At 41.6% G+C, this 20,726-nt stretch overlaps 2 protein-coding genes across 3 annotated transcripts; both read right to left on the bottom strand.

The window, feature by feature from the left end:
* Positions 1–337: 337 nt before the first annotated feature.
* gorasp1a (golgi reassembly stacking protein 1a) lies at positions 338–6,042 on the bottom strand. The gene is made up of 9 exons (XM_076293465.1): positions 5,891–6,042; positions 5,212–5,292; positions 4,558–4,761; positions 4,362–4,448; positions 3,793–3,923; positions 3,045–3,174; positions 2,707–2,812; positions 2,372–2,515; positions 338–1,348 (listed from the first exon to the last, which is right to left on the bottom strand). The coding sequence occupies exons 1-9, from the start codon at positions 5,951–5,953 to the stop codon at positions 795–797; spliced, it is 1,500 nt and encodes a 499-aa protein (XP_076149580.1). The 5' UTR covers positions 5,954–6,042; the 3' UTR covers positions 338–794.
* Positions 6,043–6,692: 650 nt separating this feature from the next.
* Positions 6,693–19,415, bottom strand: csrnp1a (cysteine-serine-rich nuclear protein 1a). 2 transcript variants are annotated; one of them, XM_076293463.1, is made up of 5 exons: positions 19,236–19,415; positions 10,291–10,487; positions 9,345–9,607; positions 8,815–9,126; positions 6,693–8,612 (listed from the first exon to the last, which is right to left on the bottom strand). In XM_076293463.1, the coding sequence occupies exons 2-5, from the start codon at positions 10,466–10,468 to the stop codon at positions 7,713–7,715; spliced, it is 1,653 nt and encodes a 550-aa protein (XP_076149578.1). In that variant the 5' UTR covers positions 10,469–10,487; positions 19,236–19,415; the 3' UTR covers positions 6,693–7,712. The 2 variants fall into 2 exon arrangements, with proteins under 2 accessions (XP_076149578.1, XP_076149577.1); XM_076293462.1 differs by lacking the exon at positions 19,236–19,415 and adding an exon at positions 13,070–13,258.
* Positions 19,416–20,726: the final 1,311 nt, after the last annotated feature.

Here is a 20,726-nt window from a genome sequence, read left to right as displayed (position 1 = left end):
ACAATTGCATTATCCGGAAGTGATTTCAGTGACCAGTACTCAACAGTGGAATAAGACATGTTGGTTTCATTTAATCTACTAATTAATTTTTTAAGAATTCTTAACACAGGCCAACATATGCCACTCCACATCAGTCATTTTCATTAAAAACACCAGCAAAATTGAGTGATTGCCTTTTAGAGTGATATAACAGCCTGCTAATAGAAGACAATAAGCTAATAGAACAATTAAAATATTGGTAAATTATTGCTATTACACAAACATACTAATTTCCCTCACAACCAACTCTACGATGCATTTTCGCAATGCAAAAAGTTCCAACTGAGGTCGAAATAGCATAAGTTAAAAGGTAGTGTTGTAACTAATCAGGAAGATTTAAAGTATAAAATCTATTACATACAATTGAATTAGCAAAAAATATGTCTATTTTTTTTAAAAAGCATTCACTTTCCAAACAAGCACAATAAAGAAAGACCATTTCCCTCCCATTTGTATAATAGAAAAGGAAAAAGTTGTGACTTGCATACAGTCTCATAATATGATTGCTATGAGACACTCTGTTTTCTACTGTTGGTAAAGATATAATGATGAATAATAATTTGTGATATGACCTGCTCTCCGATTACATTTTTAACAATTAAAAACAAAAACATTATATAATTTTATAACATCCATCGTTCTGTAACATCATTGACTACTGTAACTCCATCTCAGCCCTTGTGACAGCTAAGTGTTGATTGTAATGCAGTTTACGTAAACACAGGAGGTTTGGCAGCGATGGGTGACAGCTGACACTACTGGGCAGCGGAGTCCATCTCTTTGGTCTCTCCACTAACCTCATCGTCCGTGGTACCCAAAAACTGTGGGTCAGGTAACGTCTCCTGCAAGCCAGCAGCTTCAAGCTGAGTGTCGCCCACACCAAGCTCACTGATTGGCTGATCTGCTGCGATGTCCGAAAGCAGCAAGGGAGTCTGAGCAGGCGGGGCGGAGGCCACGGCAGCGGCCTCGAGAGGCAGGACAGCGGGGTCGATGAGGAGAGAGGAGATGTCTATGGGCGGGACGGTGGGGTCAAGGGGCGACAGAGAGGGGTTGCCCAGCAGAGATGCAATGTCGACGGGGGGGATGGAGGCGTCCAGCGGCAGAGGGGAGAAGCTGGAAGGTGGGGTGGAGGGGATTAGGGGGGCAGGGGAGGGGCTGATGGGAGCTGTAGTATCCTCTGCCTCTGGCTTGATGGGCGACAGGGAGATGATATCTGGGACTGGTTCTGAGACTGGCTCTGGGCTCAGCTCTTGGGGCTGTGGATCAGTCTGGCTTTCAGAGGCTGGATCCTCACCATCACTCAGCTCCTCTGTTGCAGGTAGATAGATAGATAGATAGATAGATGCAGAAATGGTAAATATAAGTTAAAGTATAAACATATAACCAAACTCCACTGTACAATAGAGACAGTAGGAGATAAAAAAAATTAACAAAACTAAATACTAAATATACTATATAAATTAAATGTAAAAAATCCAGTGTGCTTGAGGGTGATCAAGCATGAGACGCTTGTAGTGACAGGGCCTGTAGTTCTGTGTGCATGGTGAGGTGCTCAAGAGAGTGAGTGTCATGGTGAAGGTGCAAAAGTAGTCCAACAGTAGTCCTGTAGTTCTGTGTGTATGGTAAGGTGCTCAAGAGAGTGAGTATCGTGGTGAAGGTGCAAAAAGTAGTCCAACAGTGCAACAGTGCAATAATAAGGTCTAGAGACCAGCATAAATAATATGGACAAATAGGAGAGTAAAGTATAATGTAGACAAGGTAATATAAAAAACTATAAAAAACTATGTCAGTGCAAGAACAGGTTAAGGTAATAGGGTTACAGCCATTCAGTATTGTAGCAGAAGCCATTGATCATGTGTGCTAATATAGCATGAAAAACAGTGTAGCAGGAAAACAGTAGTAAAAACATTAGGCTGTGGACATTAGTAAAACAGTAGTAAAACAGTAGTAAAGCAGTAGTGGGCAGTCAGTACTCAAACATGGAAAGGGTGGAGAGGCAGACAGACTAAGCAGAGAAGTCTATCTCTCCTCTTCCCTTTAGTGAAGCATTAAACAGTTCAATGGCCCTGGGGACAAATGACTTCCTCAGCCTTTCAGTTGTGCATGGCAGTGAGCGAAGGTATTATAAGAGGAAACAAGAAAAAAGGTTACCCACAATTACAGCCATGTGCGAACACCACTGAATACACATTAAAGTACAGTAAAGAGTGCCCAACAACACACAAATACCAAAACTGCCAACATACATTTTTCCAGCGAATGACAATCTTCACTAACAAAATGAGTACATTAAGGAATTTAGAAGAAAACAAACATCTTCTGCTCAACACACCTATGCCAGATATGTCGCTGTCTTTCTCCTCACGCACAGCCAGGGATGTGTTGGTCATGTCAATGGAAGACACCGACACGTCCAGGCGATCGGCCACATCTGACACCTCTGAGTTGAAGGCCACCTCTGACTGATCTGAGAACCCTGCAGGACAGACATGTCACTTCACCCTTTAATCCACTCAAGCAGCTCAGACTGCTGTGAAAGGCTGGATTACACTAAATGTCTGGAAGAAATCTCACACTGTTGGATCAAAAGGCACTTCCAAAGTATACCATGTGATTGGTCTTATTGATGTGCAAAATGTTTGAGAAATTGATGCATGTGGGTGTCACCTGGATCCATGACCCTCTGAATAGGCGGGGGCAATGGCGTGTCCTGATCAGGAAAGCAGCGGTCCTCAGACTTGTCTGACAAGCCAGAGGCTGCCATCAGAGGGACCTGCACAAGAGAATCAGTTACCGCTTACATTCAAAAGCATTCCAGTGGTATTTGTGAGCACTTGAGCCATCATTAAAGTAACTTGGACTTTTATTAATGTTATTTAAAACTAAGTAAAATTATGTGAGATCTAACAACATACAAAAAAAAACACATGGAAAGAAAAACTATCTTTGTTTTATGGTTGTTACATGCACTGAAATTTTAGACGCTGACTCTTAAAATCATATACCTCTGTGTATCCGTTTGTGGGAACCTCAGAAGCTGGGGTCTCCTCCACAGATGGGGAGGCTGTTGGCTGTGGGCTGCTGGGACGAGCAGGGATCCGGTGCAGGTAGCCATATCCAATGCCACAACCTAGACTGAGGGCCAGTAAACAGAGGGCTTCAAAATTTTGAAGTGATACATCTACATCACTCCAAATGCAAAAAAAAATATATATATATATAATTTGCTTCCATGTACTTTTCCCTCATGCAGATTTGGCTATGAGCAAACTGACAACATAAATTAAACAGAAAAATAAAAGCTTCTTTTGTTAATTATTGCTTAGTTTCAAGCAATAAATAGGTTAAAGCTGATTGAAATTATGATGACCATTTCAATAAAATTATTAATCAAATTAATGTATTAAAGGTGCAAGTACATTATTTGTCCACTAGGATGCACTATAGAGCACAAATAGTTCTTGAATGTTACATTATACCCTGGTGTGTATGTGTGTGTTGGCTTGTTTCCCAGTTAGGCAAATGTAATCTATTTCTATTTAGAGGAATGATTAAGCTGAGGTTTTAAGAGGTAGGGTAAGATTTCATCGCAGTCAGTAGACCTTAGGAATATAAAGGCATAAAAATGAAACATCAAAAAAAAAAAAATAGTGTATGTTTACATCAGAACCACACTTCTCATCTTTCAATTCAACACTCTCACTATGCATTGTAAAAGAGTGTGACTAAAAAATGGCAGGTGCCACGTCATACCTGCCCTCTCCACCCCAGGCTCCATTGGGCGTGACCACCACCTCCCTACAGGCATCAGTCTCAGTATTGTAAACGAGCAGCTTCAAAGGCTTTCCCTCATGGGCCTCAATCAATGAGAAGAAGTCCTCAGACTGGAGAGACAAGAAAGAGAGAAAACCCCCAACAATCAAAACTACATCTCCAACAGACTTAAGAAATACTGCTCTATTATCCTAAATGACTGTCTCTTTTAGTATGTCAATGTTGTTTAACCAGTATCTTTGTCATCACACTTTGAGTGAACTACAGGACTTAGCATACAGTGGCTCCCTGCCTCTATGGGAATTTAACATAGGGGGGTATATACTTATGCACCCTGTATTTTATTGAAGAACATCTATTTATTTACGATACATTATTCATTCACAAAGAAAACTGGTGTCCTTAAAGGTTGGAGTTTTCCTCTTTTTTATTTAGTTAAGGCATTGAGATCAATTTCCAAAAAAGATTTTTTCCCCCCCTCTTTTTAGTCAACTTTAGCATGGGGGTGAATACTTATGCAACCCACTGTATGTAAATAATATACTTACATCTTGCAAGACTTGGTCTGCCCCAACAATATAATCCGAGTGAGGGTGCAGGCCAGCTAACGCTGCGGGGGAGTTTGCATCCACGTCCTAAACACAAAGTTAAAATGTTATTAAAAAAAATCCTTGCTGAATCACTCTCCACTCTCCAAACAGCCATATTCCACAGAGTAAAACTATCTCCAGCAGACAAGATTACCAGGACATGCCAGACGTTTTCGTTCGCCCCCTGGAAGCTGCAGAAGCGGACACTGGCCCCCAACAGGCCCTGTCCACCCCACATGTTGCTGGGAACCACCTCCAACTCCCGGACCTTCATGGACTTGGTGCTGTACACTTCCATCCTGACCGGCTTCTCCACGTTGGCCTTCAGGAGGTCCTTCAGCATTTCATTTTCTTGGTTCTGGATGTGCCAGAAGAAGCTATTAGTTGCATGTAATACTTGTATTACTTGTACATCATAATGTACTCCCATGTTACCTCATGTTTATTATCTCAAGTTAGGTTATCTATGCCACCTAATAATCAACAGACAGGTAATAGAGCATTCCGGAAGTAAGCAGAGACAATAGGCGACAGTAAATATATTCATCTACATTAAGAATATGTTAAATACAGGCACATTTTTGAAAGAAGATGAAAGACTAAAGATTGGCAAAAGCTATGCAGAGAGAGCCAAGATCAGCATGGCAGATTGCTGTGGACAGCTCATTCCAGTGGGCTTAATGAACACAAAGGAACACAGGGTTAGCATCCAAGAATCTGGTCAATGTCTGACTATCTGCGTGCTGTAACAGATCAGTCCTAGGTAAACAAGATCTAGATTTCATCTACTGATTTCTAATAAACTTACCAGTCGGGTGTTGCCAATTGACAAGATGAAATCAAAGAAGGGTTCCAAACCAGCTTTCTCTGCTGGTGAACTCTGCTGGATCTACAAAAAATAAAAATAAGGGTTGGGAATATATTACATACATTATGCGTGCGACACAAAATATAATTCACATTTAGCTGTGAAATTGTAATGATGAACAAACGTACTGTAATGTTGTAAACTTTGTGTTTGGGAACAAGTTGTTCCTTGAGGCAAGCATCTGGAGTTACATAATGTCACCGCAAAAAGTTCATGCACTCAGCCATTGCTAAAATGATTCCCAATAATTCTAACAAGTGAAATTCTGAACGAAGTGATGAACGGTCTTTAATAAGTCATTTATTTTACTACACTGGGGACACGCATTCTGAGAACGTTTGACAGCTCTATCCTCTTGGTATTGGATAGAACCCAATTTAACCGGATTTAATGAGCAACGATGCCTTTTAAGTCGCCGAAGGCTTCCCTTCAGACTCAGAAACCGCACTCCATTCATAGAAACAGCATTATACTCCACGTAAGCAAACCTATTGCGCTTGCTTAGCTTTCCAGCTGGCATTCAGCTTGCATGCTACTATTCTACATAATATGCTAGCTCGCTAAGTCACTGACTTCTACCATCTATACTTCATGTGTAACATTAGGCTGCAAAACTTACCCCATGAACATGGTATCCATCTGTCCCACCCTCTGGCACACCAGAACTTTGCGTCAAGCCCATATTGTTTAGTATATGTTGACTGAGTGTTAATATATACTATATATTGTGCTGGGTGGAGCGTAAGGATTTGTTACTTCGTGGCCATATTGTACTAGCGCGAAACAGATTTCCAAGGCATGTATAGTCGAGTCCCATTCAACCGATTGCAGGACAGTTAAACAGGGAAAGAAAAGATGATGGGCTCATGCTCGGACCACCACCAATATTTTATTAAAGCCAGTAAACAGGTAGTCTACGCCCGCCGTGTTTATGAACAATTGCTTAGGCATTATTTTCACCTTTATCCTAATATTTTGTGACCGCTCTTTACTTTTTCACCATATCAGCTATATAGGTTATTTTTTATTTATAGAATAAGTGGTTTTGTTGGGGGGGGGGGGATTAATGTGCTTATATCATAAAGAGACATTATGTCAGAAGAAAGCTGAAAAGATTAATACATTTTCCAAAATCACTGTCATTAGCCTAGCCTACTATGTTTAGAGGGGAATTGGCTATTCATTATTCAGTTTATTGCTGATGCCCTTACAGAAAGGCAAAGGCCCCTTTCCTGGGAACAGTAACACAACACATACAAACATATAATGTGGCAGTTACCATCACACAAAGGGAAGAGGGCACAAATTGTATTTGAGGATGGCTGCACCGCCCCCTTTTGCACTCCGACCCCTCACCAGCGCCTTGCGTAAGCGTAGCCTGTGGATTTTGTTATTTTTTTCACAATGCGTCACAGGTAATGTGTCTTTAAGTAGTTTATTAAGAATTTTGACAATGAAAATAACTCATTCAAAACATTTACATATTAATTAAGTTTTTCTTTTACAAAAAAGCAACATGTTATGCACAGGCAGCGAAGTAAGAATAATTCACATTAATGCATAAAATAAAACAAGGCATACTGGATACAATAGTAACTCAATTAATTTCCAGTATAATTTCATAAATACAGTATATGCAACACACACAAAATATGTCAATGGAAAGCTCAGCCTATGTAATAAGACCATAATAAAGATAACATAGAATGAAATAGCAAAATAAAGGTACACTAATTAGCGGGCTCCCCACTGTCGCGCCAAAGGCGTGGGAATAGGAGTGAGTCAGGGCTAATCCTGTCCCAATGATCACTTCTGGGGCTTAATCTCACTTTAATCGCGCTATTTCGTGGCTATCAGCCCCGAATTTCTGGCCTGAGCTGCTCCTTCTGTAATACTAAACTCATAACATGTAAGAAGGCATGGACGCCTCAACACAGACAACATAGACCTCACAACTGAAAATGCCTGCGCCTGTTTTCCAACACTACCCAACTTTAGAGGAAGAATGTGTAACTACAACTGCTGTACCATAAATGTCGACTCAAGTACTGAACAGATTGATGGTCATGTCTGTCACTTGCACAATAACAAGTTGTGAAATGGCAAAAGTCCCTGAGTTTCAGCCAGTGCATCATTAAAACTGAAAAAAGGAAATTAGGAAGGTATAGCAATATAGACTAGAACTGTCTTGATGTGAAAAGTAATCATTAGGCCTATAAATTGGTGTTAATGTTATAACAAGACAGGATTAAAACATCCTTTTATTTTGAAAAGTGAAGGAATATCCTTTAAACATATTGAGCACCTTAATATAATATATTAACATACTATATGATTATGTACATAATATATTAAGGGATAGTATACTCTCTGCCATAAATATTGCTCTTTATAGGATAGTTAGGTAGTTGGTTGATGTAGCTACAAACTATCCGCCAAGACTATGCAACTCCTATCAATGACTCTAGAAGTTGAGTGCCTAGATCTTCCCCTTGGGGCAAGCTAGGGCCATTGGCCAAGCAAAAAACGTTCTCATTGAGATAGCTGTGCTCCTTGAGATGGCTGTGGACTGGACTAGAGTGGTAGTCATGCAGACTGTTGAAAAAGTCCAGGTCAGAGTCTGAGGACAGACTGAGGTCCATGTAGCTGTGAGATGTCTCATCAGTAGATGGTGAGGGAGTGTTAGGGGTATCAGGTAACACATCACATGGACACATGGCACCGGTTTGATTAGCGTTTTCATCCAGGAACACTGACATGGACAAGCTGCCAAAACCGCCAACCCCTTTCAGCTGAGTCTGAGCACGCAGACAGCAGTCACTTTCATCACTGCTGAAAGAGAACTCCTCATCGGACTCTCCAAAGCTCAAGACATGAGCTAGGCCTCTGTCATCTGTGCCCTGTCGAGGGGGACAGAACTGAGGGCCAGGGTCATTGCCCAAGTCCTTACTCTGGACAGAGGAGCAGGAGGAGGAGTCCGTCATGTCGCTGCTGCAGCTGTTCTCTCCCTCGGCGTTCAGCTTGGCACCAAATAGGAAAGCAGGGGCAGGAAAGACAGGAGCTGAGTATGGGGCTGTGCAGATTTCTAACGATGACAGCGTGTCATCAAAAGAGCCTCTGCAGCAGTCCTGAGACCCAGGCTTTCCCTCCTGCTCCTCCTCATCCTTCCCAGTCTGACCCCTCCCTCGGAGCGCAGCCCCCCGCAGTCGTCTCTCCAGCTCCAGCTTCATGAGTGTGTGGATGTAGTGCGTCTGCACCCGGCCGGCGTTGAACTCCATGCGACCAGCAGGGTTCCCACAGCTGTCCTTGGTGCAGCCACAGGGGAAGCTGGAGCGGTCCATCTGCACAAGTTGAGAAAATGGAGGAACCAACCACAAAAAAATGATAAAAATGACATTGATAAAAATGAACTTGCATTCTGTATATTTTTTTTTTTAATATAAAACAGTGCAAACAAATGCAGTGCAAACACATGTCCAGTGTGGTGCATGTCCTCCTCCCCCACATCAGTGTGTGAACTCTGTGTGCGGCACAGGGCCGTACCTGGCACTTGATCCCCGCCAGGCTGCAGGCGCAGGTGAGCGGCTCGCAGAAGCCCTGGCAGTGGCAGCCGCAGTCCTCTCGCCAGCGCCGCAGCTCTTGCAGCTGCCGCTTCTCCTCGCGCTCGATGTGGAGCACACCGGCGCGCTGCAGCAGCCTCCGCCTCTGCTTAGAGGAGTACGAGTGCGGCAAATAGCCTTCCTCTTCATCCTCCTTCTCCTCATCCACACGTTTTAGAGCCAGCTCCTCCTCTGTAACGTCCTCCACTGTCAGTCTCTCTGCATCCTCCGTTGTTAGAGTTCCATTGCTCAGCAGCTGAGGGAATGAGACAAAAATGAGTATCAATTCGATTATTTTTACTCGTTGTTATGTTGTTATGCGATATAAATCATATTGCTTTTGTAAATCAATAATAACTATGCAGTTAACTATCAACTGCATCTCAACATTCCCAGTGCATGGGTTGGTTAAACACAACATTGCAGAGGCATGTGAGGTGTATCTGCGGTGTGGGACGCAGCCTGGGAGCTCACCGTCTGCTTGAGGGCCTCTAACCTCTCCTCCCTCAGCCTGTCTTGGAGCTTCTCCCGCCGCTGGCGTCTCTGCTCTGCCCGGTGCTCTGCCAGGCTGTAGCGCTGGCACGACAAGTGCCGCCTCACCATGCCCAGACTGCAGCCGCCATGGCTGGGCACGCTGGTGAAGCCCTGGCACCTCTGGAAGAGGAACACGGTCACCGAGTCAAAGCGCACGGTGCCCTTCATCCTGGCCGTCTTGGTCCTCTTCAGAATTGAGGAATCTGTAGAGATAAAATGGACACTGCTGACTTACTTCATTAGCAGCTAACAGGGTGAAAGAAGTTACACAATGGCATGTCCAGCATGAATACTTGTAGGGGCTTGTAGGCACTTGCATATGTAACCTGTTAATTGAGTATGGTTACACATATTGGTGTTGTAGCTCTTTTAGCTACCTCTAGATGGCAGCAGCAATTATCTGTTTCCACTTGGTGCACTATTTCATTCAATAGAAATACAGGTTTTTTATCACATTTAAGTAAAATACGTAAATGTGAAACTGTTCTTCAACAAAAACTTCAATTCAACTTTAAATCAAATTCAATTAAACCTATATGCTCCTATGAATAGCTGTGAGTGAATAGCACAGTGAATACTTAATTAAGACTTAATACCACAGACTGGATCTTTTATGTATTTCATCTTAAAAGTGAAGACTTTCAGTGACAACACTGACTTGCTATTAACTATTAAGAGGAGATCAATCTCTGGTTACTTTCTGTACTCAGACCCTCCTCTAGACATCTCTTTGTTTAGACACTTATCAGCTGTTCGACATAAATGTTTTGGACTGATAACAGAAACTCCTCATGAATACTTGTCTGCACTGAGTCTGATAAGACCACGATCACTGTGCATTTTTTGAAAACTGCCATAACCTCTCAACAAGGGTGTGTGCACTCACAGGAGAGCTTGGGGTGAGGCGGTGGGTAAATGGGACTCCAGTCTGGGGATTCACCCTGGTAGTTCTCCTCCTCTGAGTCCCATTTGGAGACACTGGGAGAGGATGAGGAACGTGAGGAAGAGGAGTAGCTCTGGTCCTCATCACTGTCCTTAAATTTCCTTTTAAGATGCCTGCTCATGGCAGCTGGCAATTCTTATCTGTCAAAACACCAAGCACAGCAAGATTACATTAATGTCAAGAATCATATATTACATTCCTGGTTTGAGAATTATTTAAAGAAAAAGTTCAAGGATGTGACCATGTCACCACCATAACTGCTGAACATAGTGGCATTTCAGACAGCTTTTCTAGCATTCAGTGATGTCTTGTGCATAGAGAAATGTAGTCAAGCTGGTTTGACAACTTTCTAGGAGAGCTTTCTGACACAGGAAAAGACATTTCAAGAAATCCAAGCTGACCTGCTGTTGCCAAATGTGTAGCTGATAATAGGAGACATAGGAGACAGTGTAGAGCCACAGGAGACATAGGAGACAGTGTAGAGCCACAGGAGACATAGTGTAGCGCCATGGCAAAGGCACAAAGTCAATGGTTCCCTTTTTCTTCTAAGTGATTAACATTCCTGGAATTCCTTGAGTCAGCCCAGAGGAAAAAGTCAGGACTTTCTGCCTAGCCGAAAGAATACCCATGCAGTCACGGATACATACTGCCTTCAGATTAGACTTGTTCACAGTTTTCCTCAGGTTTCCACACTGCCCATATTCTATATTAACTCTCAGAGAGACTAATGTCCTCTTCGTAGGACGCCGGACTGTTATAGAGGATGTGTATGGGTTCTAAGTTACGGAGCTCCAAAGCAGACACAATATGCTTTTTACATACTCCATTGCACAGACCAAGAGCCCAGGGCCTGGCAGAACAGCATGGCCCAAATGTACAGCACAGCACAGTCCCACTCACACTAGTGACCAGCAGCAGCTTCGGGACAAGAGTAGCCCAGGGCTCTGGCCAAGCCTGACACTTTCACACAGGTACATCTGTGCAGTTTCACACACGGCTGGGTTTCTCCAGCCCATGTTATGTAAACACCCTCTGCCTAATTCCTCCTCGTCATCATCCGGACACAGTAAGCAGGTCTTTCTAATTTATTGCGTGGGATGTCAGATCTGTGTATACACTACAATTACATTAAACTAGCATTTAGGTGAGTATATGAAAGTATGTCAGAGCCAGTACATTCCTTCTGTCTCTGCCAGATATGTGGAAACCTATGCAAAACTGGTCAAGTCCACTGTTGTAGATCACTCCACATTTCAAACATTATTTTAAAAGTACAGCTGGGAATATTGGGCTTGTCCAGCTATGAAAATTGTATGATAATACAAAGTTCTGTTTTGATAAGCAAGAGCTTTTTTTTCGCTTACTGAAAAAAAATGTGATCCCTCATGATTGTGTTTGCCAAGAAGACATTCCGTTCCTTGACCTCACTCATTTGCGTTCCACACTTAATGTGTGCCTCTGTGTGTGTGTGTGTGTGTGTGTGTGTGTGTGTGTGTGTGTGTGTGTGTGTGCGCGCGCACACATATTGCTTCAGTCACATAAATAATACACTGACACAAAGCTAAGGAAGAAATTCCATTCTAGCTGCACATCAAAACCAAAGGGACTACACAGAATGTGCATAATAAGATATCTAGAGCAATATGTTGACAAGCACAATAACTATCAGTTATTGTTTTCTCTCTTTCTTTCTGTTCTACAGAGTAACTGTGTGTGTTTGCACATTAAGTGATGTTTTAGGGTAGGTTGAGGTTCAGTGGACAGAGGGAGGGAGGGGGAACCACAACGCAGGTGCAGGGAACAGAGGACCACCTCCCCAGGTCAAGAGGGCTGAGAGTGGGCCACAGAGGCAACAAAAGGGTCATCCCACCCCCTTTTCCCTGTACACACACTCTCTCTCTCACACCACACTAAACACACACACACACACTCTCTCACACACACATGCACACAAACAAAACAATACTCTACCCCAGGAAAAGCATGATTGTTAGTACTAAAACAATGATCCTTAAAATAGTAATTTTAGATAACCAAAAGTGTACAGGTAATATACAAAAGAACATCTTACAATGGAAATATGAATGTGTTGCAAGAAATACAAAACCTGAAACCACTGAACTGACACCCAATACATTATACACTTTCTCCCACACACACACATACACACACTACTCTTCACTTCCTTCCTGTCCCTGTTCTGAAAAGACTAGAGCCCTTTCAGTGACATGAGCAGATGTAGGTGATAAACAAACGAACTGATGAAATGAATCAGGATCCTTCTTTTGGCTACTTGACTATAAATTGTGCACTGATCACATTATCAAGGTGGCACTCAAAGTAGCCTGGTACTAACTGGATAGTGCCTAAAGAATGTAGATTAAGATGATAACTAAATACTTAAGATCAAATATTACTAAATAAAATAACAATGACATATAAGACATTTTAAGATTAAGATATGTCAAATGTATACTTAGGATATGCATAACTGTAGAATGCTGCTCTTGTTGGACAAACATGGAGAGAAAGGAACATTAACTATGCTAGGCTACTACTGTCTGTAGGCCTAGAACACGCTATCGTTGTCCAGTTTTTAAAAGTCGCGACTTTGCTTTTTAAATAGAATACTAATTTACTCAGTTCACAGTCGCAACACAATTCAGCAAGAAGACATCATCCATTGAAACCAGTCAACGAGACTTATCATTAGGTTACTTACTCTTCGCTTCCGACAAACATCAACGGAAATCCTCAAACAGTATTCCTGGCTGTACAGTAATCTCTGAAGGTAAATTAGAGGCGATTGTCACTAGGCCTACTTATATTTGTATTGCGACAGTAATCGTGCGTCCGTTGCCAGCAGCAGGCTAGTTTCCTGTGTTGTCCCAAGTGTTCTGCAGCGCACTGTTATCGTCAGTGGAAAGCTCCCCCCTAGAGTAGCTTTGCTGACGTAGGCTAATGTGAGTAATGTGAGGAGTTACACACATAATAACAAAGAGTAGGCCTATAAAAGTAACTTTACTTCTATACTCTTTGATAATAATCTATTAGGTCTATGGTTACACACGTGTATTCGCATTCATGTTTAGCAGCACATAACATACAAATAGAAAATGTAGGCTACATCTAATTGATCTTTTGACATTCTAGTTACCAACATTTTATAGTTCGTGATCGCTTCTCTTTTTAAGTAACATCACATTACAGAAAATAACTGCAAGTGAACTGCACTGTAGGTTACTGTAGTAGCCTAATTCTGCAGTTATTTTTGTAAGAGTATGGCCTGAGGTTATGTCCATCAAGATGCAGCGCAAAGGTTAATGGCCAGGCCAGACATGAAATGTTATGTGCTCATGATTCAGATGGTCCAAATAGTGTTTTTGTGTGTTATGTGTAAATTTAAGGTGAGTGAACACAAGTGTTTGTGTTGTAGGTGTTATGTCACAGAGTTGTGTAAAAACAATGCAGACAATGCAATGCAGACAAAAAACAACAAGGCAGAGGCAAGAAGCACATAATACAATGGCATGTTATGTTACCCAACTGCAATCCAGCAGCAGAAAGATATATAGCCTATATGTGTAAGATTTTTTGCATGTTAAATATTTCCTGTAAAAGAACTGGTTTGGCAGCAAGGAAATTACTGACCTTACACTCATTGTATGCTTTTTGAAGTGTGTAAGTGTGCATAAAAGGAAATTACTAAATTATCCTACATTCAATAAGTGTGCTTGATATGCGTGTGTAAGTGTGCTCTTGGATATGCGTAAGTGTGCTCTTGGACGTGTCTAGAGGAAGCAAGACTCAGGGCCAGACTCTGTGTTTATCAAGTCATTTGTCCAGTCACAGATTTGCCCTAGATACCAAAACGCCTATCTACATTCTTTGACCAGCAAACCCATCTGAAGTGCAATGGCGCCCACATGTTTCATGGGCCAATAGTTACAGGAACTTAAGGAAGATGTGTTCAACAAACCTGTCTAAAGTGAGTGGAATGGAAAGGTCTTGTTGAAGATTGTCTGTTTGTGTGTCCAGCAGCCATCCCCCACAAACAGACAGTCACAGGCACACTTCCTCAACCCAGCAGAACACACACACTCCGGTGAATCGCTCCATCTGTTTGGTAGTTGCTAACATCTGCCGAGACACACCCCCAACAATACTGTGTACAACCTTGAGGTAGTCATAGGGTCATTCCGTGTGAAATCACCCAATTTCAGCACAATTTGGCAGGTGACCCTCTCCTTGTAGACCAAATCCATGCATAGATCTTAAATAGTATATCTGGATAACTAATCGTTGCAAAACTACAGCCCTTTGAAACTTCAAGTCATTTTAAGCATTGTGGTGAACAATCCTTTTTGTTCAACTTCCAGCATTATTGGCTCTTTTGGTATTTCACACACATTAGTGAAACTATGTGAATAGAAGTACATTTTCCTGTTGAATTAAAAAATCCAATCGGATCAGACGTATCTTGTGTACTTTCCCCTCTGCAAAGCTCTGAAAATGGCTATAAATTCATAATGTGAAAAGACATCATCACTTTTGAGGGCTTCTCATTCAGAAAGTATGTGACACAAATTCATCAGATTTTTTTCCTACACATATATGTATTATAAGGTCCTGTCCATGCATTAACTTTGGTTGTTATCATTTTCATATTTTCAGAGCATTTTTTTAAAATTGGGCCTGATTTTCAAAAAGCCTGTTTTCATCTTCTCATTTCACCACGTGGACAGTTAACAGGATTTTTTAAAAATGTACCATATATCATTCTGTATGTGAGGATCATCTGCCCAAAATGTGGGCTTGTTGCTGAGTTTCTTCATTGAGATAAGATTTTTTTTAAATATTGTCTATAAATCCACTGAATTTGTACTGGATCTGCAGTACCACTTTGCACCACATGTGGTGCTCTTTTAATACAATGGAAGTCAATGGAAGAGTAAGAGAGTCACTTGTTTGCTGCACATATCCAATCTAAACACACAGTTTATGGTTCATAGTTGAATTGGTCCAAATAATTATTGCAACATGAACAACATACTACTCATACATAAATCTTATTTAAAGAAAATAAACTGATCAAGTAAATTATACACACATAAGACTGACTGGTCATCATACATGCAGCAAGAGGATTTAATTACCATCTTTGTAATGAGTTTTCTACACCAGCTTTAACCTATCAGTGCCTATGTGAGTACTTTAATAATTACTAACCAACTGGTTAGGCAAAGTCTATATCCATAGTCATATGCATGGGATGCAGTCCTCTGTGATACATAGACAAAGAGTATCAAGATGGAGATCAGTGCTTTGTCTCCATGTGATCTGGGAAAGAAGTTGGAAAATGAATGTCATAAAGGAACATATTCAAGAAACAATGGGTTTCTAAAATTCAGTTCATCAAGGTATTTCACTTGATGAAGATGACCATGTGTGTTTTCATCACAAGTATTCATAACAAGGTTTGAGGACTCGTGGATCCAAGAGGCATTTGTAAAAAGATGATAAATCGTTAGTATAGATTTTTAATGCATCTGACAATGCACTGAATTTTAGAAACCCCTTTTTACTTGAACCATATGAACCATAAACTGTGTGTTTAGATTGGATATGTGCAGTAAACAAGTGACTCTCTTAAGCGTATGGTATGCTCCCGCGTCTGCGTCCCGCGCACGTGGCACTGGTGAGCGCGTGACGAGAATTGCGTCATTTTTACAGCATGCGTCGCGTCTTTGAGTCGACCGAATTTTAAGACCGCGCGTCAAAGTGACGCGTAGACTGCGCATGTGTGAAACGGAACTGCTGTAAACACTCCCCTCCAGTAGGTGGACCACATAGAAGAACAACACTTAAACCTACAAACAAACCTAGACAGAAGAAGACTTGTTTGGTTACCATAACGACGATGGAACAGAGAGAGCGCCTGTCCTCAGCTTGCCTGGCTTTGAGTTACGTGAGACACCACGACATGGAGTCAACTTCGACCGATTAAAGCCACAATTATCCACAGATACATTCTTTAACATTATATTTAACGGTCACTTTATGTTGTTGAACCCAAAGTATTTCAAGACACCACATTTTAGATGAGTTGGGGACGTAATTATCTGCTGGCCGTTCTGTACGTCACCTGATTGTCGAAACAGGGTGGCTGCATATGGCTCATTGTGGCTACTGGCTATTATATTGGCTTGCTTTGGTCATGAGCCCTGGATCATGTAGCACTGAATGAGATGGCAAACAATAAAATAAAACTAATCATAGACTGTAGAAATGCGCTACACAGCACTAAAAACCGAATAGTTTATTTATAGTTTGACTACGGATATTTCACGTCATGTTCAAATAAAAAGTGACAGCCCTACTCCCTGCATAGAGAGCTGACATCCGACTTCGGATTAAATGCATCTTTTAAAAATGAGCGTAGCCTAGCACCTATTACCAAAGATTCTAGAACAGAGCTCTGTTCTAGAATCTTTGCCTATTACTGAACAATGCTGAAATCAAATCGCGAAACCCAGAGCCATATAAAGGTATCTATCTACAACGCTCAGGCGAAACCCAGTAACACTTGCTGATCGAGATGCATTCTCGCCTGTTCCGTATATAGCAGCTAATGCGTTATCAATAGTGATTATAATAATAAAGGGAATGTAGCTACCTTTCCCAGGTGCAATCATTATCACCTAGCTCCTGAACAATGCTGAACTCAAATCTCGAAACTCGCCTGTCAACACCGGATATGCATTATCATAATAATAATTGAAGGAATAACCTAGGCTACCTTTCGCTCTAAATACACCCATTATCACAGTGAGACATTATACATTATGAACACAAATAGTTACTTCAAAACTTTTATTGACACGTCATATTTACAGGTTTTTGGTTCATACTTTTTGGTATGAGGCAGGTGTGAAGACTCAATACAAATTTAACTGAGGACATATGTACGCACAACTCGTTCTTACCATGCTGTGTTTAGAAAAATGTCCCAATTATTGCTGCCCTCGCAGCACCGAGTCACTTAGCTATAGGCTTGTAGCCTAAGTAGCCTAATAAGCTAGTAGGCTAGTCTCTCAGCTATACCAACAGGTGTGCTGTGTGTGTTCTGGTGGATGATAAATGGAGCGATGCGATGGGCCAGCTTATCAAACTTCCCAGCAGACAGGCGAACGTACTCGTGGTGCTTTTTCCTTCATCAGCTCTTCCTTCGTTGAGTGCTCGCACATCCCACGTTATTCTTTTCTTCATGCGTTTCAGGCTTCTTTGGTGGTTGTGTCCTTGATCCTTTCAGGCTCGACGTACCGCCCCCAGTTGGTGGGGCAGAGTATCACAGTTAAGCCGTAGTGCGCAGGCGCTAACCTTAACGATTTAAAGTGCATTCAGGACAGCAGAATTTGGAGTATGCTTCACGTCCACGGCAAAAATGACGCACGTCTTGGACACGCGCAAATGTGACGCACGACCATGCCAGAGCCTTTACTCTTCCATTGACTTCCATTGTATTAAAAGAGCACCACATGTGGTGCAAAGTGGTACTGCAGATAAAGTACAAATTCAGTGGATTTATAGACAATATTTGTAAAAAATCTTATCTCAATGAAGAAACTGAGCAACAAGCCCACATTTTGGGCAGATGATCCTCACATACAGAATGATATATGGTAAAATTAAAAAAAATCCTGTTAACTGTCCATGTGGTGAAATGAGAAGATGAAAACGGGCTTTTTGAAAATCAAGCCCAATTTAATAAAAATGCTCTGACAATGTGATAATGTTAACAACCAAAGTTAATGCATGGACATGACCTTATAATCCATACATGAGTGGGAAAAAAATCTGATGAATTTGTGTCACATACTTTTTGAATGAGAAGCACTCAAAGGTGGTGATGTTTTTTCACATTATGAATTTATAGCCATTTTCAGAGCTTTGCAGAGGGGGAATTACACAAGATACACCTGATTTGATTGGATTGTTAAATTCAACAGGGAAATGTACTTCTATTCACATAGTTTCACTAATGTGTGTGAAATACCAAAAGAGCCAATAATGTTGGAAGTTGAACAAAAAGGATTGTTCACCACGATGCTTAAAATGACTTGAAACTTCAAAGGGCTGTAGTTTTGGAACCATTAGTGATACAGATATACTATTTAAGATTTATGCATAGGTTTGGTCTACAAACACCTGTGAGTTTTTTCAGATTTTTTGGGAGAGGGTGACCTGCCAGCCACTGGGTGATTTGACACGGAATGACCCCATAGGTTTTCATGCGAGAACAGTCCTCATGGGAGGTTAGCAGCTTTATCGTAGTGATACTGTGTCAGCTATTTAGCATTTGAATAGTCTTGTTGTAGTCACCTCCGAATTTCTCAGCTGACATATTTAATTCTGAGCATTCACATGAGTGAGTCTGACCCATATCAAGTAGGCCAACACATTCCTTTTGCCGGCCAGACTTACTGTCCCATTTCAAGGCAACATTAGAATGCACCACTGCAATCAGTGCTTCAGAACAGAGGTATGCATGTTTTGGAAATATGTAGGGCAGCCTTGATGACAAATTGGGCCTATCATACAATGTTTACAGCGGACCTATGCACTAATGAAGGATGACTCCCAACACCACCGCCTGCTCATCAGCACCAGGACAAGACTCAACATCTTTGTATGAGCCTGTGTAACGGAGGCGAACTGAGATAGCATGCTAGTTGCGCGTGTAAATCGTCAACATTTAGCTTTCCAAACACGGGAGATTTTTTTCGGGGGGGGGGGGGGGGTCAGTGTTTATACCGGATCTGTGTTTGCATATTTAATACGTTTCATACACGTGTTTCAACACTGCATTTACCTTACCATTACCTTACCTTACGCATGCCAGTTGTATCCACCAGCTGCCTGCCTGCAGCCTACTTCCAAAACTCCAAAGCTGCTTGCTGTCAGATTTGGTTCCGAGGGCACAAGTTCAGTGTATCAACAACACTCAATAACAGTTGTGATGTGTTAATCAATTAAATTCCCAACTATTTCACAACAGCTAGTTTTGGAGTAGGCCATTCAACTAGCCCGCTTGCTTACGACGAGACTCAGACTGCGCAGTCGGCACCCGCTTCTTTATTTGGGTTTTGGGTTGCCAGGTTTTAGCCTATGACAAAACGGTTGAAATTGAAACTAAGTGATCGTGTATGTGTAGGGTGTATTTCATACACAATCTGGCAACCTTCATGGATGATGATGATTTTAAAATGAAGTTTGATGGCCATGGAAATTACGGGAGTTTTCCGGGAAATAACAAAACGAGAGGGTGCTGGGAGATGGGAGTGTTGACAGGTATGGTGTAAATTCTCACACCCCTAACCTAAGAACGCTTCTGACCGTTGAGTTGGTGGGATTTTAGCTCAGTGGTTAGCGTTCAACTCCCATGCCGGTGTGTGTCAAGGTGGCGGGTTCGAGGGACTTGAGTGGCGGACGAATTACGACCTCTGTTACACCTGTATTACTTTTGGCCGGCACAGAAAATAGAGATGCATCAATCCTGCAAAACACATTTAAGAAATGTTATATGATTGTGTGATTCATGGTGCGAGAAATGGAATCACCTGTATATTCTGGTTTACTGTAAAATGTAGCGTGTCTCACAAGAAGTGTAACCCATTTAAGCCACATTTTTCCCAGACATGCAAATATGCAAATCATGTGTTATTAGCAACCCTTTGAAGTAATCAAAAACATTTATTTTTTTTAAATGTAGAAAAGTAGATGAAAAAGTTAGTTTTATTACACAGTGTGTGGGATAATATGCGTATACTCAATTAAAGGTTGCTCAAATTGCTTTTTTGTTAAAATAAAGGTATTCTGACAGGACTTTTCAAACTGATATGAACACTGAGACCAATGGCAATAATAAATATGAAAAATAGGTAAACATTGTTTATTTACCAGGAGCTTCGGCTCGTTAAAATAGAACCCTGAATGTGTATGTCACAAACACACACACAGACATACACACTCACACACACAGATACACACTCACACACACACAAATACACACACACACACACAGATATACACACACACACACACAGACATACACACTCACACACACAGATACACACTCACACACACACAAATACACACACACACACACACAGATATACACTCACACACACAGATATACACACTCAGACACACACACTCACACATACACACACATATATGTATGTATATGTATGTGTGTGTGTGTATCTGTAGGTGGGTGTGTGAGAGCAGCAGGCAAAGTGCATGTCACGTGCAATGTGAAGTCCCCTTGAGTGTGTATGTCTGTGTGTGTGTGTGTTTGTGTCTGTGTGTGTGTGAGT

This window comes from Alosa pseudoharengus, unplaced genomic scaffold (assembly GCF_046254945.1).
Source record: "Alosa pseudoharengus isolate Yale_2024_CS ecotype anadromous, Long Island Sound unplaced genomic scaffold, YU_APseudo_1.1 YU_APseudo_1.1_scf_2, whole genome shotgun sequence".
Taxonomy (NCBI): domain Eukaryota; kingdom Metazoa; phylum Chordata; class Actinopteri; order Clupeiformes; family Clupeidae; genus Alosa; species Alosa pseudoharengus.
This window is presented reverse-complemented; position numbering and strand designations above follow the sequence as displayed.